Consider the following 25,393-nt stretch of genomic DNA (forward strand, 5'->3'; position numbering starts at 1 on the left):
TAAAGATGCACAGGATTAAATGCTTGTTCAGGTGATCATTAGATAGCCCTTTTACTTTCTCCCAAACTTCAGCTGCTAACAGAACAGGATTTTTTCATATTGGGGATGTTATTTACAGGTTTGGAAAAATGGAAAAACTTGTCTGCTTTTTGAACTTTGCTTAAGTCCTTCTGTAGGGCTCAGTGATTTTAAACTGCACAACCCATGGAACAACCTAGGTATATATTAATTGTTCTTATTTCTACCTTTCTACTGTTTTCTTCCTTTTTTTCTTTTTTCTGTCCCCTTACTAAGGCTTTTTTCATGCTGCCCTGGGTACTTAAAACTTTTCTTCTCAACTACCTTATAGAAGAGTCTCTTCTGTGGAGACTTTAACGTTTACTACAAAGCAAAATACTGCAGTTTTTCTTCTATACTAATTTAACAAGACTGATTTTATTTTTCATTTGAACTTAAGCATTCTTTCAAAGGTGAGATCGGGTGATAATTCACATGGTAGTTATAATGCTCTTGAGGAATTGATCATAAGATGCTCATTATTAAGAGGAAGATGCCATTTAGTTAAACCTACCAAAATATGTGAATACTCTTGCATATCAAGAATTGGAAAGTAGGGCTGGTGATTGTTTCAGTTATGAGATGCAGGAATCTTGCACTGAGCTGGGAATATGACATACTTTGATCAACCTGATTTTGAACTTTTACCATGCTGTGGACAACGGGTATTTACAGAGCTTTGGGTCATACAAGTGAAAACTACTAGTATGTGGGGTTTTTTTTCTCAATCAGTGTTACATGTAGTATCTGCTAAACACCACTGATACGTGTGTTCTGCTGTTTAAAGATTTAATGCAGTACTGAATTGGGAAGCTAGAAATTGTCTGCCTGCCTAGTCTGTCCTATACTACTCGAAGTTTTTGTCATGACCCTACAGATAAGACACCAGACTTGTATTATTTCTTGTGTTGGTTAAGTTTTCTTGAAATCATTCTGTCGTGTATATATACTTTCAAGTTTTATAGTACCTGGGAGAATGAACAATGAGCTATCAGCAAGACTATTATTACTTTTAGGAGGTCTTGTACATAAGAAGAGGTGGTATCACCTCTGTAATGTTGTTATTCCCACTACATTGATGTGTCCTGCTAACTTTTGTGTCTGGTGCTACCTTTTAGCCTGTGTTGGAGGGCTGCAATAGCTTTCTTGCTCAGCAAAGAATTATAAAAAGAAAAAAGCACATAGATTCAGGATTTGTTGTGATTATTGTTTTGTCTTACATGATTCACAATTTCTCTAGATAATTAGCTATTATAGCTTGCTGAAAAGCTAACTCCATAAGTCCGTTGCATTCATGCATAGGATACTGAAATTTTGGGCAGAAAGTGCCTATACAATACTTGTGTATTTATTTCTGTGAAATTTTTTGTTCGACTCCTCCATATTGTTACCTTGCTGCAAAATAAAGTATTGCTTGTCTAGCTTCCAGGGGGCCTTCAGATCTTTTTAGCTGTACTATTTGTTCCAACAGTTGACTGCTTTTCTTCCTAAGAAGGGCTTGTTGTTGTCAGGAGTTACAGTCTTGCTGCATAGATATTTTCCTTAAACTCTGCAAAGAACTGTTGTTTATTTGTGCTCTGGCTTTAGTCCAGTCTCCTTCCTTGCATGCTGGTGGAGTTTATGTATTTAGAGGAGTTCCTACAATAGTCTCTTGTCCATCTAGCCTTTAATCTAGGCTTTTCTTTTTCTCTCCCTTCCGTCCTTAACAAAACTTGGCTTAAGTGAGTTTTGAAGTGTCTTGGTTCAAAGCTTCTGTAAATGGTCACTAGCATAGAGAATTTTATTATGACTCATGTTTTCTTTGAATTTTTGTTTTCACTGCAACGTTTTACTTGTAGATAATATGTATTTCCAGTATTTCCAACTGGGCTTGCCTAAAGGCAAGAGCACAATTGCTTTTTACCTATGTTCCTGTGTGTAATGAGAGGAAGGATGGCAGATAATGTTAGGTCTTGTGGACTGGTGTGCTCTTATGGTGTTTAGTCAAATAGAATCATAGAATGGTAAGGTTGGAAGGGACCTCTGGAGGTCATCTAGTCCAGCCCTCATTATAGCCCATACGGGGACTGAACCCATGACCTTGGCATTAACAGCACCACGCTCTAACCAACTGAGCTAAACCTGCCCCGCAAAACAATGATATCAAAGTTGCACATATAAGTGAATTTAAATGCCAAAATTCCAAAGCAAAGAATGTGTGTGTCAGCTGAGTTACTCTTTAGTTATCTGAGCACTGTGTGTTTTAAAATTTGCATCCAGCACTGCGTTTCTATAAGCTTGTATGGTATACACCATAATATGCATGTATGAAGTTCCACAGCTTTTTTTTTTTTAAGTGAGTGAATGCAATTTTTAATTTTGACTTTTTGGAATACTTTGGGTGAACATCCTATTACCTGGAGCCAGTGATGCTTATTGGTATCCTTGTTTTGTTTTTTAATCCTTTCAGGAAAGAGATTGCAATATAAATATAGAATTGTCAAGTATGTATCACTTTAATCATTTGGCAAGACCATTTATACTTATGCTGTGTGCTTTATACTGAATGTAGAAGCTGTCTTTCTGTAGAATTAAAGCCTTTTTTTCCCAAAGTTTAACTTCCTTTAAACAAGCATGCTGACTTCCTAAAAGTCATTTTTTTTCTCCATTAATGTTTTACTTTGATTTTACACCTTAGTGTTTACAAAGGAACTTAGATCAGGTAAACTTCAATATTTACAGCCATGTTTGGAACCATTTTATTGCAGACCTTTGACAGTGCCTTGTGGCAACTTGTAGGGAGTGCCCACTAGTGGGTTGAAGTGTTCCACCTGTGCGTGATTAACTGCAGGCATCATGCTGGGATAATGAGGTATGTGTTAGTGCTGGGTAGCCTTCCTGGAAGAGGTTGATTTTTCCCGTCTGTCCTGAATGCGACAGGACTGTAAAGAGTGGTGCCTGTTACTGTGACTGAATGTTTAGAGTTGAAGGGGTTTTGGTCTTTTGAGGTGAATATTATAAGCTAGTACAAAGGGTATAGTCCAGCTGTAAGTGATGTCACCTCATCAATATATGTGCACTTCATAATCTTAGTGGTTCATCCAGTCTCTTGTGGCTTTTTCTTACTGGCCTTGACACTTTCAGATTGGACCAAAATAGTGTGCTATTTAGCAGTGATCAACACTGGATGCTAAGGAAGGTGAACTTCTGTCTGCTTCCCAAGCAGAAGGGGTAGAGGAATGAATAACCTGTTTAGGCAACACTTACATTCAATGTTGTCGAGAAAGTATGACCAGACGCCTATACTTTTTTTTTTTTTTAATATACAGCTTCACATGGTTTACTTAGCACTGTATTTGTTTAATCCTAAATGGTAGCTTGTTTATCATTCTGTAGCAAGTGCATTTCTTTGCAAAAACTTTTAATTGTTCTTCTACCACGGAGACGTTTGTTAGGTGTACTTCGGTTCTTTGAAAAACAACTTACTGTTCTTGAGAGGAGTCAGTAATTTTTTTTTTCTTTTTTGTGCTGAGACTGTGCTGAAAGCAATATGGTAGGTTGGACCTAGAGCACTTCCTGACACAGCTTCAGCTGTTGATTGTGGGATTTTAAAAGAGTATGTTAACATGTGCTATACATGATGAAAATACAACTGAGTTCACAGGTACCTCTATAAAATTATAGATCATGGTTCTTGATGCTAAATAAAACATTTTAAAAGAACATGTCTTCACTCTAACCTTAGACTATCAGTTATACTTGAGGCATTTTATCATTTATTTAGTAGCTAGTGCTGTATAAAAAAACTCAGGCAAGTGTGCATTTCATTGTAAAAATATTTAGTGATAAAATGAATTATTTTATGAAGTTACTGAGGTTAATGCGATGGAAAAAATCTCTTGTTCAATGTCTATTTTCAACAAATAGCTTGTTACCATTCAGATCTATCAAACTAGTAATTAGTTATGCTTAAAAAATATTCACTGTCTCTGAAATACTGTATTATCTCTCTTTCTTTTGCCTTTCCACTAAGGACAGAGATGTTCTGCTTTCTATCTTTGTATGCTTTTGGTGCTTCCATTTCTTACTGCTGTCCAGGTAGTTTCATGGATCAGAAAATTGTTTAAAATTTAGTCTTTTGTACCTGTTTCCTAAAGTATAGAATCATCTATTTTTTCTGTTAAAGTTATGGGTTACAGATAATTTGAGACAGTCATAAAATGTTTCTCTTCAATCCCTACGCTGCAGTTTTGCATGCTACATCCGGTGATGAGCTGTGGTGTTTGATGCACTCTCTTCTCTGACAGTTATATAGAGAATTCCCTGCAGAGAATACTGTTGTAAAGAAAGAATCCAAATTATGTCATGCTTCTGCTGAGGATGATCTGGTGTAGCTTTAGTAAGGAGTTATATTGCTGCAGCCTGTCTGTCCTTCGGAAGAAGTGTTAAGAGCTCTGTGACGCATTGCTGTCGTAGCACAGCTTTGGGGCATTGAGCCAAACACTGCCTTCTCGTAAGAGCATTTGGTTTCCTTTAAGAAAAGATTTTCAAAAAAATCACTCTGTTATAAAAGATACATGTGCTACTAGGAAATCCAGGCTGCACGTTCCTTGACCTGTAAGTTATAAACGGAGAGTGCATCAGACCTTGAGTTTATCTAGAAGTCAGGTGATACCAAGTTACATGTATTCATCAAGCTAGGCCTCTAAAGAAGTCTTGGTGTTGTAGTGTGTTAGAATTTTGATCTCTGAAAGAAGACCAGGACTGAAAAAGGGGGAAATGTTTTTGTTTGGAAGTCATATCAGTATTTTTGAGTATCCTAACTGCTGCTTCATCACAAAAAGTCATGTGAGTTTACAGCTTTCTTTCAATTTTATTGAATGAGCCTTTTTCTTTTGTTGATTAAGTGGCACAGACATTCAGTTAAACACACAGGTCTGAATAAAACTGGAATTACATTCTGGTTTTGGTATGAGAGGAGCCTGGTGGAAGCTTGAGTGGAACTCCTGTTGCAACATGACCAGGGCATTCCCCACTGAATTTTAGTGGAAGCTTACAAAAGCAAAACCAGAAGTTTGTAGCATCAAACCTGACGACCAATACAGTTACCTGGAAAAGGGTAATGACTGGAGTTTTAATTATTTGGTTCAATAAATGTGGTAAAACTGCAATTCCAATAAAGCACATTGTAACGTTCTGTACTTATTGTTATTAGCTCATTTACGTACCATGGCCTTCTCTTCAGAATTGCCCTTGCAGTGCCTCTCCTTCGTGGGCACGCCTGTGCTTGGGCCTGCAGCTCCTGATACGCTTTCTTTGTGACCAAAGCAATGGCTAAAATGCTGCCTCTCTAGCCAGATGCCTGTGCGTGGGACAGCTGATGGGCTCCCACTGCAAGGTATCCCAGCCTCTCTGCGATGTACCCCGCAGAGCTGTCCCTCAAGATGTTGCCGCTGAGCTTGGGGCTAGCCAAGCTGAGGCGTGGTGTGCTCTGGTACCCTGAGCGCATGAATGCCGGATGCTGGGTATTGTGTATAAAATTGGTAATATTCCAGTAGCTGCAGAAGTTAGAGGAGATCCCGTCTAGCCAGGGTGTTAGGGCCAAGGTTAGATGTCTAAAGCTATTATCCTATGGGATGGCTGCCTAAGTACTGATGTGCTGCCTGGAAATTGTTGCCATCCCAGGCTAATGTCATACTTTTCATTTCTGAAGAGTTTCCCATCTGTGTGGAGACCTTTACCAATCATTCTGCATAGTCAGGTACTTTATGTTGAAACAGAGCAAAAAATAAGTCATGTTCTGCTTCAAAAAAAAAGCAGCATTTTCACTGGTGTATACATGCATTAATTTTAACTCTTAATATATTTCATCCTTAGCCTAAAAACTTAAATTTCAAAGGGAAACAGTTGCTCTTTATCAGGCTGGCTATAAACTTAGTGTGAGGTTTGTGAGCAGTGAAGGCTGTCTAGGCATGGCTGGTAGGCTGAGATGACTACTTGTTATTTCCAGTGGATCTGGTTTAAAGTACTCTTTTGAATAATATTGCCACTTCTGCATTCTCTTTCTTGATTCTTATTGACCGCTGATAGACTTGGTAGCAGTCAGCTTGTAATTGCGTTGAAAATTGTTTAAAAAAAACTTTTTGGATTACTGATAGTTTTATCTGGTTATAGTTTTCAGCTTATCCTTGCTCTAGTCCCCACATATACGAATTCCCTCTTTGTTTTTATAGATCTCCATATTTTAGCCCTCTCAGTCATCCTTATCCAGGCTGAAGATTTTTGGGTCTGTCCTATTTGTTATCTGAGTGGAAGTGATTCCATATTTCCATTCTTGCTGTCCCCTATGACTCTTCCAGGTGTGTTGTATCATTTTAGAAAAAGGGCACCAACAGTTAATATAATATTCAAAATACAGGTGTACCAGAGAATTCTTATGTAGAATTTTCTGGTTTTTTCCATCCTAGTTTCCTAATAATCCCAGTATGTGATATGTGTTAGACTTGGTTTGATCTTGTCCTTTCCTTGATTTCAGACTTCTTAGTCTGTTGTGCTCTGCAGTGATCCATGGACATGCAACATCAAACTCTTTAAAATGACTATGGACACTCAAATTAAGAAAGTCAAGGTCATGTCTAAATGCAGACAGAACCTGTTTTTATTTACAGAACTGACATTAAAATGCGAAAGAAAACTCTTCGTGTTTCATGGTTCTCCTTAGATGCATGACCACCTTAAAGAACTAGCAGTACTTATGCCAGGAATTAGTGTTCTAGAACAAAGTGTTTCTTGGAAAATTGTTTATCCCTTAGTATAATTTAATCCCATTTGCAATGTCATCCATTCTAGTGTTTAAATGGAATTGTTAAAAGGCAGTTATAATGAGAAATTTAAAATGTGAAATGTATAAGTATTTATATAAAAACATGCTGCCGCAGTATTTTTGGATATTAATGCTCATTTTAAAGGTGATTTACTTGTAAAGATTTTTTTCTCCTTCCAAGGTTTGTAAAATTACGTATCAAATTAAGACTTCAGAGTACCTGAGACCTGAGGATTCAAGTAGGCTGCAGCTATCTTCACCCACAGTATTTGAAATAACTAATAAAATGGGAAATCTAAACTAGTGGCAAGCACTGTAAACTGTGTGCCAAAGGCTTCTCTCTCTTCACTGCCCCTTTAGCTTCCTAAAGGAGAGAGAATGCAAAGCTAGCCAGCTATCTCCTTCTGTGCTGTTGCTTACTTGCAAGCCTAACTGAGAGTTAGGGCTGTGTACTGTATGCTGAAGCCATCATACATGAAGGAATGTATTTGTTTATTTTAATGCCTATAAAAGGGATGTGCTTTATTCCAGTAAAATTATTAAAATTATAAATAAGCAAGTTTTTAGTAAATTTCAAAATGAAAATATTATTAATTGTCTTTTTGCAGTTATAACAACTCAATTCAAGATATAAATAAGTGGACTTGCATTTAAATGTTGCTGAGTTTCAAGGTTAATGTACAGTGCTCCTGGTGATTCCTCATATTGTTTCCAAGTGCTGGATAAAGTATTCTGTTAGCACCAGTGGGAACACCCTAGTTAAATTTTCTCTCTATTATTTGGATTCTTGTTAAAAGCACATATTCTTTTTATAAACATATTTATATCATTTCAGCTTGGAGGGAGAAATGGAGGCAAATACTATTTTGTGGAAGTTTATAAAATATATATTGATTAGCAATATGATTGACTTTTGAATCACCTTGGTGTTTCTAGAAAATATTTGCTCAATTTTTAAAATATATATTTCAATGCATAACATAAGTTTAGTCTGTTTATCTAAATATCTATTAATTATGTAATGGCTGAGAAAAATCTTAAACAGTTTTTTTTTCAGTCTATTTTAATGCACAGTGTAGGTAGGTGTGTTGAAAGAACTGAGAGGAACAGGAGAAAACTGGGGTTTAGAAAGAATTGGGGAATAATAGGTGTGTTTCTGCAAGTAAATTCAGGTTCATCTGACAGGACCTCCTGTATTTTCCAGTTCCACGTAGCTTGCAAAAATACATTGTAAATGTCAAAATGTTTGTGAAAGCATTAATAAGTAAAAGATTAAATATTATTAGTCAGCTGTAATTTGAATAGCCTGACTCTGCAGATTTGGAATTTCAATCTAGAAGTAGCCTTTGTTTCTTCATGGTAATGGTAGAATCTAGATTTGAAAACTGTCGTGTGTTAAACACTATCTTTTATTCTTATGCCAGTTTAAAGACTATATTATTGTAACAGCTCCTGAATTGTATATAATGTAGTACCAACGAATAAAGTGACATGAGTTGCACACAAAAGATACAGAAATGGAACTGTTCTGGAGAGGCTGAGGAAGGTTAACAGATTCTTTTATATGGCTTGTTGTACTCAACTTTGTTTGGAATTTTCCTGGTGAATAAAGATAATCATGGTGAAAAAAAATTCAGATGTGAAGTTCAGCTTCCCCATATCAATATAAGAATAATAGGGAAGCCAGTGAAGTTTGCTGATGATACCAAGCTGGGAGGAGTGGCTGACACACCTGAGGGCTGTGCTGCCATTCAGAGAGACCTGGACAGGCTGGAGAGTTGGGCAGAGAGGAACCTCCTGAGGTTCAACAAGAGCAAGTGCCAAGTCCTGCACCAAGGGAAAAATAACCCTAGGCACCAGTACAAGCTGAGGGCTGACCTTCTGGAGAGCAGCTCTGCAGAGAAGGACCTGGGAGTGCTGGTGGATGACAAGTTGACCATGAGCCAGCAATGTACCCTTGTGGCCAGGAAGGCCAATGGTCTCCTGGGGTGCATTAGGAAGACTGTTGCCAGCAGGTCAAGGGAGGTGATCCTGCTCCTCTGCTCAGGCCTGGTGAGGCCTCATCTCGAGTACTGTGTCCAGTTCTGGGCTCCCCAGTACAAGAGAGACACGGAGCTACTGGAGAGAGTCCAGTGCAGGGCTGCGATGATGATCAGAGGGCTGGAGCATCTGCCCTATGAGGAACGGCTGCGAGAGCTGGGCCTGTTCAGCCTGGGGAAGAGAAGACTGAGGGGGGATCTGATCAGTGTGTGTGTGTGTGTGTGTGTGTGTAAGTACCTGAAGGCAGGGTGTCAAGGGGAACGGGACAAACTCTTTTCAGTTGTCCCGTGTGACAGGACAAGAGGCAGTGGGCAGAAATTGAAGCACAGGAAGTTCCGCCTGAACATGAGGGGGGATTTCTTCACTGTGAGAGTGACAGAGCCCTGGACCAGGTTGCCCAGAGAGGTTGTGGAGTCTCCTTCTCTGGAGATCTTCAAGGCCCACCTGGATGCAACCCTGTCTACCATGCTCTAGGTGACCCTGCTGAGCAGGAAGGTTGGACTAGATGATCTCCAGAAGTCCCTTCCAACCTTAGTGATTCTATGATTCTATGAAATGGAAAAAGAAATCATTTGAAAGAATGGGAGAGAGGAATGCTCTTGCACAGTTCGTAATCCATTAGACACTAATTACTACAGAGTGCAGTTAAGGCCTCAAATGAAGGTCGAGAGAGAAATACCTAGTTATAGCAACCTCCATGGCCAAAGAGGTGCATCCTTTCTACATAAAAACAATGTTGAAGATGAAAATGTTTACTGCCTGGGTTAAAAGCTCTGTCAGTGAGTTAATTATATCCTTCCACAGAGCATCTGTTACTGGCCACTGAGACAGAATATTGGATTAGAATGGACCAGGTTTAACCCAGTCTGACAATTCCTGTTCTGTAATGTTACGCTGTTTGGGTTTATTTTAAGTAAGCTTTTGTTCATGCTTTTGTCTAAAAGAACTTTATAATTCAGTTGTGTAGAGAAACCAAGTGACAATACTTCTGCAATGAAGATGTAATTGAATGCTTTCAGTGTGCCTCAGACAAAATATATTCAAGAGAATATATCAAAAGATATTTCAGGTGTAGTATTTGGAGACCCATTTGTTTCATTTCTTTTTATCTTGGGGCTGATAGTGTTTCATTTGGAATATAGGGGATGGATTAGAAGGGTAAATGTTTGGTTTTACTTCATCTGTGAAATGGTCTACAATTGTGATTCCTTGTGACAACTTTTTGATGCAGAAGTAGGGAAAATGCCAGTAGCTGCTTTTTGGTGGCATTCCACTCTGTTCTGAAAATTTTATCCTTGTTAAAACTTATCTTTTTTTTAAATGAGACATGAAGCTTTGCTAGACTTCTGGGGCTTTATTAGGCTTTTCTGTAGCACCCACAAAGTACTTCTTATACTTTAAAGTAACTTAAACTTTTGCAGTTCTCCTTTATTGCGTGGGTATAATGGTTTTCTTAGGTTGCTGTTTTTCATATGCTGTGTGAACCTCACTTGATGTCAATTACTGAGGTCAGGGTTTCATATGCTTTCCTGATTTCCTAAGTAGTATCTTTATCAAGTAATGATTTCTATACCCTTCATCAGTATAATAAATGAATCCATACATTGGAAGCATTTGCCATCTTTCAGTTTTACTAGTATTATCTTTGTTTACACTACTTGTGACTTGGTAAGCAGTAATGTCTGTTCTAAAGCTTAAAGCAGTGCCACTCAGATTGTATCCACTCTGTGCTTAGCTTGGCAGCGTGTCTCACCGATTGAGATTATGCAGTTTCTAATTTTGCAAGTTAGTTTAGTTATGCCTTCTTCCCTTTCTTCTTGGCTTTCTCTGAAGTGGGCATATCAGGAACTTTGGGAAATACTGGCATACACATTTCTGTATTGCTTTTCCTACCCCAAAAAAGTGTATGAAACTGAGAGGATAGTGCCTATGTTGCACAGTGCCCAGTATAAGAAAATTTTGATCTAGAAGGAGGTCCTATAAATAGATAACAAGCACCATTTGTGATATTCAGTGGATTAAGTTGGTGTGATGATATATTGAACGTAAGCTTAAAAACAGAGTAACAACTCCCCTGTCCTACTCCAGACCACTTGGATGAATCAACTTAGTAGTCTTGAGGAGAAGCCTTATATAGTGGGATATTGTATGCTCTTTTTTCTGACACACTTTTTTTTTTTTTTTTTTTTTTTTTTATTATGTTTTAGGACTACAAAGCTGATGAAGACCCAGCATTATTCCAGTCTGTTAAGACCAAGAGAGGACCTTTAGGGCCAAACTGGAAGGTACTGAGAATTGACTTTACAACCTTACAAAGTCTTAATTGGCAAAAAATATTCACAAATCCTTAGACAGTAGTACTAGTGATGCTAGTCTTAAACAGAGGATAGAAATTTAATATTTCTGTTCTTTTTCATATTTGGTTAAATTTCTGAATGTATTAGTAAGCAAAGTTGCTTAATATTGCTACTAAAAATAGTGATTTAGTTGAAGAACAAGTTTAAAAAATTGCAATAAAAGCTATACAAATTAAATGGGATGGATGTTATCCTTACTGAAGGATGACAGTTGAATATGACAAATTCCATGCAAGTCATCAAACTGTGTTAGGCACTGGAGGTAAATTAAAATGCAAAAAACTAATTGGAACTTTCCTTATATTTAAATGCTTATAGATATTGTAGATTATATAAATTATATATTTCTTAGAGCACAGTAAAAGATCCTGCATGTGTGTATTTTATTTAGGATGATCAAAAACAAGCAGAATGTAGTGACAATTAAATAGAAGCCAATCTTTAGCTTGCCCTGTTGAATATTTGAGTGTATTTAACTTGTGTGGTATATATGCATAATGCACACAGAAAACCTATATTATTTCATCATAATGAAGCATTTTACTTCAGTAAGATAATACATCTTGTGTGTGTTTGTAGGCATAGATGCATCTACTATGTTCCTGAAATTCTTAGTCTGAGATACGTAATCTGGGTTGTTTGGGGAGTTAATTTTCCACATTCTTTGGTCATTTAGCAACTTTCTGATAAGCTCTTTATAACCATGGGAAAATGACTTGACCCAAAACTTCTATTTTAAGGTAAAACTATCAGTCTTTTACCATGAGTGTGGTTCCTAAGCCTTTATACTGGTTGTTTTCTTATCAGTGCATTATGCATGCTGTTTGCTTAACATCACCTACCTTTCTCTTCCCTTCTTTCCTCCTCCCCTTCAAATCTGACCAAAATGCAGTGTGCTAGATTTCCATAATACTATTAATGGATAGTGTGAGAAATCTATTTTAAAGAGACATTAAATTCTGTGAAAGCTATTCAACATTAGTGCTTCCTTTCTGCATAAACAACTTTACATTATTGGTCATCAATATGACTGTCATGTGAAAGCTTACTACTTAAAATCACACCCGGTATAAATTCGCTGTGCTTGCATATTCAGCTACAGGAAAATCATGTTTGAAGACTGATGTTCTAATAGGCAACATAGTAAGTACTGATCTAGATATGTCAGTGACACCCTTACCTCACCCTTTTAATTCCTTACTACCCACTATATACTTCTCTTGACAATTTAGCCTAAGACACTTGCTGCATACATAAAGAAGATCCTATCTTGAAATAAATTTTCCTTAAAATCTGCTCCCTGAGCCTTGAAACAGCTCCCTTCCCATTTCTTCCAGAACCTTGCTCCATTAAAACTTAGAAGCAGATTTGCTGTAGACCACTATATAACAAATATGCACAATTTGTTGTTATTTTAAACGCAACATTTTATTGGCAGCGATATAAATGAAATTTGAGGTCTAAAAAACCTTGGCGTAATTTTACTTCTTAGGGTGTACTTTGAAGAATTATACTTCAATAGCTAGCTGGTGAGTTATTTTTTAAAATACATTAGAAATAGTACTCCAAATTCTTAAATTTTCTTAAGCATTAGACTTCATTAACATTTAAAGACATTAGCATTAAAATCATTTAGTCTTTTATTACCAAGAAAGGTTGATAATATAGAAAGAATGTTTCTTTCTAAATCTAATGTGAAGTACTTTTCCTGCAAGGTGTGAATTTTCTTCTAGTTCATTACTTTAGAAGTCACCATTAATTATTTTACTATTAGTTTTTGCAGTGCATCAAGATAAGTGTCAGATGTTGGAATAGAATGCATTGGTGCTTCAGGCAATCAGTCCCTAATTTCCTTTCCTAAAATGCAAGCAGAAGGGTAGACAGAAGATATTCCCCTTTCTCATATCAGAGGCTTCTGCTATGTCTTAACTGTCAAATAGCTGACTACCATGTCTAACAAAGCACATAGCCACCATTGCCTGCTAAACAGAACCAGACAGTCATGAGAGTTATCAGCTAGCTGAAGATCGTAACATTGAAGCAACCTGTCCCACTGTGGAGTGAAGCCCTGGGTGCGGGGGCACTTCTGTGCAGCACTAACCATTCACTCTTGTACCACCCTTTCCGATGTGCTGGTACAGTGGTTTGAATGCTGCATGGGAAAGACAACTGTCTGATTTTTGTGAGTATATGGGAAATGATGTGGCAACACAGGCAGCTGTAACAGAACTGAGATGTGATACAGCAGTGGAGCAGAAGGGGTATGGGCTGCTAAAGCTGGCACATCACTGCCCTTAAGCTGCGTTGTCAACCGAAATGCTTGTGTAACTGTGTTTGGGGTATTTCAAATGCTTTAATTTGTCTTAATTAGACCTGAGGGTGAAGTCAATGTATACTGCTGACCTAACTGGGCTTTTGTAGCTGTTCCTTACATTGTCTTTTCAATGTGATGAAAGCAGATCCTTTGATAGTCCAATTGTACAGACACCACAGTACTATCATGACTCTATGGGGATTTTGTAGCAGTAACTTCACAGCTGAGCACTTAAGTAATGAGTGCTTGCACGAGAGACTCCAGAAGGAAAAGGATTTTGCTAATTGATGCCACATGCACACTTAAATGCTGGCTTGTGTGATAAGTCATTGGCTGCTTATGTTCCCCAGAGGAAAATGGGGAGATTTCAAAGAGTCAGCAAGTGTGTTCAAGCTTGGGTTATGGCAGCAAGGACTACTACTTCTGGGACTTCTGGATTTTGAGAGTTATGCATGACTGGTTAATGGCCTGTATTTGCACAGAAGATTAGTTGCTGTACAAAAATTGATTGACTTCCATCTTTTCTATAGCTACTGAAGAAAAAAATGAATAATAAGTAATAATATACTTTTTACTAAGCAACACCTGTGGCTGCAATTGTTTCTCTGTAGTCAAAAAGAACAAAATACTAGTTACTGTGCTTTTCTTTCCATTGGGAAACTTGCAGAACTAGCTGCCACAGAATACATGGAGCAAAAGACTTTGTGAGCATGTTTTGCACATTTTTTTGTGAAAACTTGCCTATATATAAATATATATATATATATATATATTCTGCTTCCTAAAGACTAAATCTCTGTAAAGATGGTCCTCTACCATTCTTTTCTGAAGTCGGTATGTGTGTTTTATTTTTGTTTGGTATCTAGATACTATGATGATGATGGACCTTAGAGACAATCTAGGGTGAATGTTAACTTCATTTTATCAGCTACTTCCCCTGCTCTTTAGTGTTCAATATCTTAGTGAAATGCTAGTGGAAGTAGAGACTTAATTCTTATGTGCTCCTATTGAATATAGTCTCTTAAGATCCAAACCCATCTATACCTTTCCCTTAATAGTGCTTTCTAGTTCAACTTAAGCTTGAACATTTCAAAAATAAGCAGATGAGCACAGTGTTAAAATACCATGAGCTTTGTTCGTAATAACTTCCAAACTGAACTCGTTTTGTTACTGTAAGTTGCCGCCACATGTTCAGGCATCAGTGATTTTTTAGCTTAGCATGCCAAGAGACTTTAGAATATTCAGTGCAGTGTTTTTTCTTTTTTTTGTAAGTAGTCTCTCAAATTTTAATTGTTTTTTAATGTCTCCCTTGCATCAAAACTTTAAACTGTATGGGAACTGGTTAATTGATTGCTTAATATTTAAGATGTCTTAAATATCAATGTAAGTGTATTATATGCCATAGATACTGTATAAATGTTAAGCTGGAGTTCAGCAATATCATATATCATATACATGGTATATATACACAATCTATACATATTTACATGATCTTAGTTCTGCTGTTTGTGTATCAAAGACAGAAAATAATTCTAGTTCAGAAGTTTTCTGAGCTTGTAAATAGCTAGACATCAGTAGAGCTTCTGGGGGAATTACCAGTATTTTCTCCCTTGAGTTTTATATTCTTTCCTAGGTGTCTGCCACTGGCTGCTGTCAAAATACTGAGCCAGGTAGACCTTTGGTTTGACTCTGTGCAGTTGTTTGCAGGTTTGACCTGGGCCTAGACAAGGCTGGAATCTCATGAGAAAAAATGTGTATTTTGTGTGTTTCAAGATGACAAAGGGGGCAGGCATGTATGTGAACTTCCGTTATTATAATACTCTTTCTACCTGGGCTAAATATGCTGGCTAGCAGAATAAAATTCTCACGTTATTCTTATCGACAGTGCTGAAAAACCTGCATCCTGCCTTAGATAGTTATTGTCCTCTCCTCTTCAGGAGGAAAGCAGGGGGGCTGATGCAAGAATGGCCTGTTTGGCCAAAAAAAAACATAGCCATAAGAGGAGGAAGAGTACTTGGGTTGGGAAGCACTGAATTTATATATTCATTTTTTGTTTAATTCTGACCTTTTACTAGTACCTGGACATAGACGCATGCAGTTTGGGAGCACAAAACAGCAGCAGTACTTTGTTTTCTGTTTGTGACTAGAAAGAATATCAGTCGTCTTATAGTAAATGAAAACCAGAAAGAGCTCTCTGATGAGTCTTTGTGATAAAAGTTCTGTTAAACACACATTATTCTGTTTTTGTTGTCTGAGATCTTTTAAATGTATAGCTATATCTCCCAAATCTTTTTACTCTGTACATGACCAAAGGAAGTGGTCCATTTCATAGTTAATAGAAACTTAGTATAAAAATGCCATAAGTATTTCCATTCAGAATTTTGTTGCAGATATTAACAGTAAACATTTGTGGACTACTTATACTAGTTGCTAAACACAGGTTTTGGTTAAGATACTATAGGCTTCATTTTATCCTTTTTTTTTTTCTTCCTCCTTTATATGGCTTGGAGTAAAAAAAAATGCTTTGTTAAATTAAAAACATGATAGTCTCATATTGTATAAATTTGGCTGCATGAATTGTTAGGAAATATCTGTATACCATTTGCACACATCAGTGGTACTTCAAAGTTGTTTGGAAGTAAGAACTATAATAAAACCTAGTTTTATGATACCTATATTTTGAGTTTTCTTATTCTGAACAGATACATCTTTAGCAGCTTTACAGTGTATTGCAATGCTGCTGCTCTGAACTTCTGAACTGTGTTACAAACTCTTCCTACGCAAACTTGGAAGAAATTTGGTTAAACACGCCCCATGCGTTGAATCGCCTTGTGAGATAAATGGGAGTGAAGAGTTTCTTCAGCCCTCTCCGCAGATTGTCTCAACAGGTTGCAGGACCAGTTACATCTAGTTAATACTTTTGTCAGTTAAATAATTCTAAGCAAATCCATGCTTAGAATTTTGGAGTAGAAAATTTTAAGGGTGGTTGTTCCTGCCCACTATATTTGACAGTGCTCCTGTCTTTCCTAGCAGCCCTATTTCTGTTGTTATAGGGAATGGTGAGGGTTGTCTCCTGAATTTCCCTTCAGTTCATTGTTTTGGGGATCCTTTTTCCTCCACTAAGTCTTTGAACCAGAGTTACTTCCAAGCATTCTTTGAACTGAAGCTTTCATGAATCTTAAGGCCACTTTACTTGCCACTGAGGAAGAAGAGATCCTTTCCCTTTTGTTTCCTCATGCGAACAGGAGCTCTGCAATTCACTTTGCCAGAATGAATGTGTACATTGTGCTACACAACTAGAAATTTCTTCTACTCCTGGGTAAAAACATACTCTTTTGGCACAGTCCCCTAGGAAGGGGAAATGAGGGAGAGGAACTGGGGAGATTTTGCCAGGCTTTAATCTCTCTTTACAGTGTGTAGACAAAACAGAACTGAAATGAACTTAATTTTTATGCTTTTGTGAGAAGTGATCTGGGAATAGGGAGGAAGTATTATGTTTTATTTGAATCTTTTTTTTTTAAAAAAAAAAGTTTATGTGTTTTCTACCATTGTAATGAGGTAGCTCAGATTATAATTGCGTTTTGGCAGTAGATCCAAAAATATAAAATAATTTGGTGCCAGCTGTTGTAATTAAGCATCATTGTCCCAGAGAAAACCCAGAAAGTATATGACAGTGTAAATCATGAAAATAAAAGCAATGTTAAAACTTCATAGTTTTATAGATTTATAGTATGTGTTTGCAGCATAGATGGAATTTCTTACACATTTAACCTGATGATATTTGTTAATCTCTAGTACCCAGTTACTATGTTTAATAGTGCTTATATTTAGAGTGATAATTTCTAATAATCATATTAAATACATTTGTCTGAAGCCCTTGTTTAAATAAAATAAATTCCTTCCAACTGTCCATAAACAGAAAGAGTTAGCAGCTGATGAAGACTGTCCTAAAATGTGTGCTTACAAGTTGGTGACTATCAAATTTAAGTGGTGGGGATTGCAGAACAAAGTTGAAAACTTTATCCAAAAGGTAAGTACTTCTCCCTAGCTGTGATGTTGGGATGTTGCTGGGACAGTGGGATTGATTGGGGGGGGCAGGTAGGAGTATGTAGGCAGGTTGGTTCTGTTCAGGCATTTTTTTGGGGGGGTGATGAGCTTTTCTGCTGCTTACAATCAAGCAGTTCCTGTTCGTTTCCTCAGCAGTTAGAACTGTTGGTCTATCAGCAATGGTGTTTCAGCATTGGCAGTCCTAAAATAACTTTTTAAACTAAAAAAGAGAAAATAGAAGCCATGATTCTATCATGTAAGTTTAAGCCTTGAGTGTGCAAGCCCCAATGCTTGACAGTAAAAGTCTTTTGAGTCTGTTTTTCTCTTAGGTTAATAGTTGTGCAAAAGATGTGCTGGTATTTTTCTAGTATCATATGTACTAGTTTTCTTATGAAAGTGTTCTTATGTTCATACTAACTCTATGGTATTTGATTTTACTGGAACTGAATGCTTGTAAGAACAGTTATAAGTAAGGTATAATCTATTTAATGTAGACTGTTGTGCTCGTTCTAGTTCTAGACCAGTGAGTTAACCAAAACATGATACTCCAGTAGCTCTTCCATATGTTGTTTCCTCACAGACAACTAAAGTGAGGCCATTTTTATTGTTGTATCTAGGACTTTTAGCTCTTGAGTGCATCACACAGCTAACTGCCTTAAATCTTTATGTATTTCAATAAATATGATAGTAATAGCAAAAATACAAACTATAATAAGTGGCTGCAGTACAAAGCAAGGATTAGGAGATACAGGAGACTGTCTTTAGTGTGGGACTGGTTTTGAGAAGGAGGTGGCTTTGACTAGGATCCAAGAATGTGGAGAAGCTGAACTGTAGCACTGTGAAACAGCATGCACCTACTTAAAGATTATACCTCTTCAAATGGAGTAACTGCAATCACTTCAGCAGCCTGGCAAAATGTAGACCTGCAATCTAATGTTACTTATCTTCTTAAAGCAAGAAAAAAGGATATTTACCAACTTTCATCGCCAGCTGTTCTGTTGGATTGACAAATGGATTGATCTGACTATGGAAGACATTAGGAGAATGGAGGATGAAACACAAAAGGAGCTGGAAGCGGTAAGAATGTTTTAAGATTGATGTTTGCATGCCATATATCTGTAGCTCTGCCATTTAGATGGTTCAAGAACTGAGGCAAGTTGAATAGTATCTGTCCCCTTGCATGTGTTTGGGCAATTGCTGATAAACATGACTTCTGTAGTGGTTCTTCTGTGCAGATCCATGCACTTGAAGCTTCTGCATACTGTATTGTGTCAAGCTGGAAGTGACTGTAAGGTAGAAGCTTATGAGAAATCCCTAAATCCAGAATGTCTGCACTGAGCATCTCTATATATGTTATCATACTCATTGCACAAAGTCCCATTCAGTGCTTTTTTTTTTTTTAACCACTTGTGAGTTAGAACTCAGAGCTGTCCTCGCACTTTTGTATCATATGTCTTGCTTTGTTTAGTTGCTAATCATCATTAGAACTGATTAGTTTCCCTTCAAGCATGTCTTGAAGCAAGTTGTATGTGTCACATGACAACAGTTGCACTTATCCTGGTTAGCATGACAAAATTAAGACTTTGAACTACAAAAGGTAGTTACTAAAATTAGTCATAAGACAGTCTCAAATTTCATGCTTTGGTAGTTGTGAAGACCAAATGCATATAATCTGATCTGATTTTGGACTGAGGTCTAGAAGGAAACTTACCCATGGGGCACTTTCCCTACTCTATAAGATATAGAGGAACATCATAGGCTAGGCAAGGAGCTTCCTTTTTTAGTCTTTTCAGAGCATGACCTTTGTCGAGAGCCTTTCTGTTTTTGAATCTTGATGTCTTTCCAGGTTCTTTGCAATCTGTGGAGCTGCAATTCTGTTTCCTTCCTATTTTGCCATGCCAGTTACTTTTTGTCCCAAACCCATTCAACTTGTCACTTTCCATCTATTGTCTTGGTTCTGTGAAGACACATGTGTGCCCTCGGCTATGACTTGATTTTTGCATGGTTTAACTCATTTCAGCTTCCAGACATCTTTAAATGGATTGCTTTGTGCTTTAGATCTGTTGTTGATGGTGACTCTGAAGTGCACTTTACTTCAGGCCTAGTACATCTTTGCTCTTTGTATCAACACTAGCTGTAATTCCCTCTCCATTTGCAGTTGCTACGCTCTTCATGTGTTGACTTCATGAACTGCCTTTAGCCATCTTGCACTGTGTGGAAATGTTTTCAGGGTTGGAAGAAGTACTTCTTCCCTGTGTGTGTGTCTGTGTGTGAAATGGGAGATGTTTTGAGCTAGTAAAAACAACATTTATTTTCAGATAAGCTGAAGGGATTGTCTGCTTTGGCTGTTTCCAGAAACACATTTTGAAAAATCATAATGTCCATTCCTTCTCAAAATCACTGTGCTCTCTCATTGGCTTTTGGATATTTTTTTATTATGGCAAGTGTTCTCAAAAAATGCATGGAATTTTTCTTTTATTCTGCTTTATGCCAGAACCTGTTCCTAGAGCTAGCTGTCTGTGAAGGAGGAAGAGTAACCATTTTCCTCTGTATAATTGGCTTTTATCAGAAAGGTTCTCTTTATAACACTCACAGTTCTTAATTTCGAATGAAACAAACTTCATCTAATTTCTGTGAGAAAGAATAGTGGCAGTGTGAGGACTGCATACAAGGTGCGTGTTTGGAGAGAGTACCCAGTATTTGATACATACATCTGTGTGCATGAGAAAATTTCCCTTTTGTATCTGTGTGGACTATAGATGTCGGTCTTCTGTAGAGAAGGTTATGTTTCACATTTTTCACTGGTAAGTAACTGCTTTTTGTACATTTTTTTGCAAAATACTATGTCAGAAATAAATCACAGATGATTCTCTTGCACAAACAGGATATGCTCTGTGTTGTTTTGATTCCTATGAAACAGTTTGTTGTATAAATATCGTCTCCTAGAGAGGAGCAAAAGGAACAGAATTTATTTCTTTATGCAACATCACTAACATTGGATCTTGATAGCAAAGTATTTGCTACTTTTTAAATTCTTATTCTTAAGTAAAACCTGCATCACTTGTTTCTGGGTAACATTGATCTCTCTTCTTAAACAGCAAATCTGTTTCCCTAATGTTTTCTTGTTTTGTACAGCAAGGCAAATAAATTATTTCGAATAGTTTGTTGTGTAAGACTTTATCATCAGGAACTTAAATATATTTTTTTCACAAGAGAAATGCATTAACATTAACACAGCTTTTCTATATGCATTGTGAAATGAGGAGTGGAGACCTACTTTTTTTTTCTTTTTTAATATAATAGCAGGATCTACAAACACCTATAAATGATGCAGTCCCAAAATTTTTGTGGTGAGGTGCATTATCAAAGCATAACAATGTAGAGGCAAAAAATGTCACTGCGAATACAAAGTGAACACTAATTTATACCAAATAGTTTGTTTTTATCTTTTATATCCAGCTACTTCGTCCATTTTGACAAACAGTAACTTGCATTAAATCCTAAATAAACCACAAAACATCTGTCTTATGGCCTGGACCACTGGAAAGAAAGAGCTTAGTGGTAAAGTGCTTAGTGTGCCAAGAATATCTTCATGCTTGCAGCCTTGCAAAGAAGTATTCAGCTTTTTTGACACTATGCAGTTTTCTGATGCTTAAAGAAAAAAACTGCAGAAAGCAAGCCAGTATCTAATATTGACAGCATTGTATTTTCTTATGACACGTTACTTTCTGTTGCTGTTCTTTCTCATTAAAATCCTTTCTTCTTCCTGGTTTGAACTAATCTTTCTCTTTAGATTCTGTGCACATTTCAGTTCTTTTGTTAGTCCTGTTCTTCACCTTAGTTTTGATTGTCAGGATCTCTGCTTTTGTTACTTTTTTGTTACTCCCTGAATTCCCATTGGTGTCCTTCCAGACTTTCTCTATCCCAGCACATTCTTTTCTTAGATTTTTCTTTATCTTTCACTTAATGGTTTATATATCTGACTCGTGGAGATGAGGAGCACCTGTGCCTCATTAAATACACATAAACTAATCAGTGTGTAGTAGAAAAGCGCCTGACCCTGCCAAAGCACTGTGATCTACTGCATGCCTTTGCAACAGTAGAAATGCCATACTGGATGTTTCAAACAGTGTAGTGTAGCACTGAAGCATCATGGGCTTTTAGAAACCTAAGAAGCATTGTTTACAGCTGCTGTATGGTTTCCAGACTTTCTGCACCGAAAAGAAATGCTTTGTATATCCAGTCTCCAGAAAACTTCAGCTTTTGCTGAGGTTGGTTCCTGTTTTGGTCCTGGCTGGGAAAAGTCATGTAGCTCATTACTTCTTTCTTACTAACCAACAGCAAGATAGGTTCTTTATTTGGTAGCTTACAGTTTTATTTTACGTTTAGATGCGTAAGAAGGGTTCCGTACGAGGCACATTGGCTGCTGACGTCTAGAGGAGTTCTCTGTAGGTTCTGAGGCAAATCAAGCCGTGTAAGTGAACTGTTGGATGAAAAAGGAGAATAAATATTAATATTCTGATGATGGGAGTTGGCAGAAAACATCTAAATGGATATATATCCAGATAACGCTTTTGGGCCTCACTCCCCTCTGCTTGATAACTTTGATGTGATCAAAAGTTGGACACGATCCTTTTTGGCCTGTGTGCTTAAGAGACCTTCACCACAAAATGGCACTGTAGTAGACTGTGCAGATGCTCAGTCCAGTTGTTGAATGCCTTACATGTTGGCCATGTAAGCCATTTCTTTGTGCTTATCTAGTGCAGAAACCCAAAATGCATGCCCTTATCACTGTGCTGACACTGAGCTCTGAAGCCTGCAAGTTCTTTTCTGGGCACAAATCAGAAAAGCCAGTGAGTATTATTTTGCTACTCATTCAGTCTAGGTTTGTCCAAATAATTTAGAAAAATTGTGGACTGCCATCTTCAAAGCAAGTTAATTTCTTAAAATCCATTTCCATATAGAAACTTAAAAATAACTAAATTCTGTTAGAATTGTTAGTGCAGGAAGCAGTTTGTCCAAGAGTTTGGAGGCTTTTGAGTATTTGTGTTCAGTACTTTAATGTTGATGTTTCCCACTGTGACTGCTTTAACACCACAGATGGGATCTCCCAGTCAAAGCAGTTTTAAAATCCTGCTGATCTGTATGAAAATTCTCAGAGGACTGGAGCTGCTGTCCACCGTTCAGGAGGATGGTACCAAATTTAAGGTTTCTTTGCAAAACTTGCTCTGCTTTGGCATGGCCTTGCTCAGTGCTGATGATGTTTTGACTGCCCTGCCCTATTTTTCTTGGAAACTAGTGAAATCACCTTTTTGGAATTTAGAGTTTGAAATAACTGTTAATGCTTAATTGTATATATTTTTTTTCCCCCACAGTTACGTAATCGAGGCCAAGTGAGAGGAACAAGTGCTGCCAATGATGAATGATGATGGATTTAACCGTCAAATGCAGTGTTGATATACAAATGTGTGTGTGGATGCATGATTATTTGTATATAATTATATATACGCACATGCATACTGAAGGGGGTTGTTACAGTGTCTCCAGGGTACTATACCTATCCTCAACAAAGATGCAAAGGAAACTGCTTTCATTATGTATACCTGAAGCAAATAAAAAATCAACTGAGTAGTGTCATTTAAAGGATGAATTAACTGCAGAATTATGCTAACTGGTATGTTTCATGAATGTCAATACTGGACCAATTTATTCCGTACTTGTTTTTTTCCTGTCTTGAGTCATTCTGCTATAACTTGCCCATATCTCATTGTAAAGAAACAAATTCAAAAAACAGATTCAATTTTGTGTCTTCCCTATGTGATTATTTTTGGAATAGGAACAATGAATGTATTTATAGCTATTTATTTCTGGGTTGTCATTATCCTATAGTCAAAACAGAAATTTTCTTCTATTAGTGGAAATTGGAGGACTTTTATTATTGAATGAGTTTGACTCAAACTTTACCCCTTCACTGATTTGAAAAAAACAAAAAACACATTTTATTGGACTTTTGTACATTGAAATGCTGATGTTTTTTCTTCATTAAAATTGGCAAGATTAAGGAAAAATGGCTTGTGATTTATAAAATAATTGTGATTTGAAAACTTCTAGAAACTAGCTTTTTAGGCAAAGCAACTGACAATATTTATAGACTCTTTCAAGTATATGCTAGGCCATGCAGTAAAAGTGTGAAGGGATTGCCCTTCTCTAAAGTAACACTTCCTGTTAGTGAAATTGCTGTTTTCCAAAGTTTCAGTTTGGAAACTATGCAAATGGTCTTGATTTCACACACATTACGCAATGGAATATAATTGTGATTTTTAGCTCTTTTCATGTTGAAAATACACTTTAAAAGAGATGTATACTTTCAGATATGATGAAAGTTTAAAATTGTAGCATCTGACATGTTTCTCTGATATTTGTTAGGAGTAGACACATAAAAAGAAAGATGATATAATAAAGACCTCTTGTAGATAACTCTTAAATAGGAAAATGTCTTCAGCATTTTTTAAGAAAATATTCAGATAGAGCATATCATAGATGTATATTATCAAAAAGCTTGCTAGAGCAGAAAAATTATTTTAGAAACACTAGTTAGATAAAGGTCTATTAATGCCTAGTTTCCTCCCAGCATCCCCAGAAACCTCTGTAGGGCAAGCCTTGCTTTAAGCATCCAGCTCCTTTCTAATCCCACATACATCCAAGTATTTTGGAATCATGGTTGACTTAATTTGCTTACAAAAGGAGTGGTCTGATTTCCATTACAGTGACAAAATTTGCCTGGACTCCAAGAGTAGCAGGACCAGGTCTGCCGCATGACTCGCCCTGCCAGTGCACCTGCCTGCCTGGACTGCCAGGCACTGAAGTGTCTGCCAACGCGTGGACATATTTTTGTGCATCTCTCCAGCATAATTTCACCCTCTTACCTTCCACACAGCAAAGTTAATCTTTTTCCTGTATGGATTAGCAGTTTAAATGGATGTTTCCTCTCTGTACCATCAGGAGGTTGGTTTTGTAAATATACATACACATGTGCACGCACACAGACACATGATTTTAAAACTGTTTGCTACCAGGAGGGCTGTTGCAAGCCTGGGAACCTAAGGGCTCAATTCTCCTTTCAGTGCTGGAATGTAAGTTCCACTGTCATTAATGTAAGTCATAATGGAAACTGAGGGAAAGGGACCCTACACCTTTCATGTTTTTGGACTAGTTGTGACAATTTGAGAGAATCTTGTAGTGAATGTAAAATGTTTAGTTTACTTTGGCAGTCTCTGGTGTGACCTACAGTAAAACAGTCAAATTTAATTAAATAAATTTGATCATAAAATGCTCTGTCTCTTGTCTTAGGTCTTAGTATTTGTGGTTTTCTAATGACATGGCATTTAGTTTTATTGAGCTATATGAGAAGTCTGGAAATCCTTTAAGGATGTGCTTTGCTGGTTGTGAGCTCAAACCTGTTTTTGAATGCTAGTGGATTTTTTTTTTTTTAAGGGGTTCAAGAAGCTGAGTAACAGAACCTTCTCACTCACTGGAGTACAGGGAAGGTATTTTGCTTGTGTTATTCTAGTACCGTATTATGACTGCTACCTTAATGTGCCAGGCCAACAATTTTGCAGAATGACACATTTGCAGGAATTATTGTGGTGATACAGTTGCTCTCTGGTTGGTTTGTGGCTGTCTTCATACGTTACAGCTGCTGTTAATTCTGCACCTGGTCTATGCCAGGAAAGGATCAGGGAAGACAGGGTGGAGAACTTACAGTCAGTTTCAAGG

General features: G+C 37.2%; 1 protein-coding gene across 1 annotated transcript in view; it reads left to right on the plus strand.

Annotated features, from left to right (window-relative positions):
* PITPNB (phosphatidylinositol transfer protein beta) overlaps positions 1-24,947 on the plus strand; it is a 39,037-nt gene extending 14,090 nt beyond the window's left edge. Inside the window, exons 8-11 of the mRNA XM_062590215.1 lie at positions 11,107-11,184; positions 17,490-17,600; positions 18,572-18,694; positions 22,993-24,947. Coding sequence (XP_062446199.1) covers positions 11,107-11,184; positions 17,490-17,600; positions 18,572-18,694; positions 22,993-23,043 — 363 coding nt within the window. The 3' untranslated portion in view covers positions 23,044-24,947. The remainder of the gene's footprint in view (positions 1-11,106; positions 11,185-17,489; positions 17,601-18,571; positions 18,695-22,992) is intronic.
* Positions 24,948-25,393: the final 446 nt, after the last annotated feature.

This window comes from Rhea pennata, chromosome 17 (assembly GCF_028389875.1).
Source record: "Rhea pennata isolate bPtePen1 chromosome 17, bPtePen1.pri, whole genome shotgun sequence".
Lineage (NCBI taxonomy): Eukaryota > Metazoa > Chordata > Aves > Rheiformes > Rheidae > Rhea > Rhea pennata.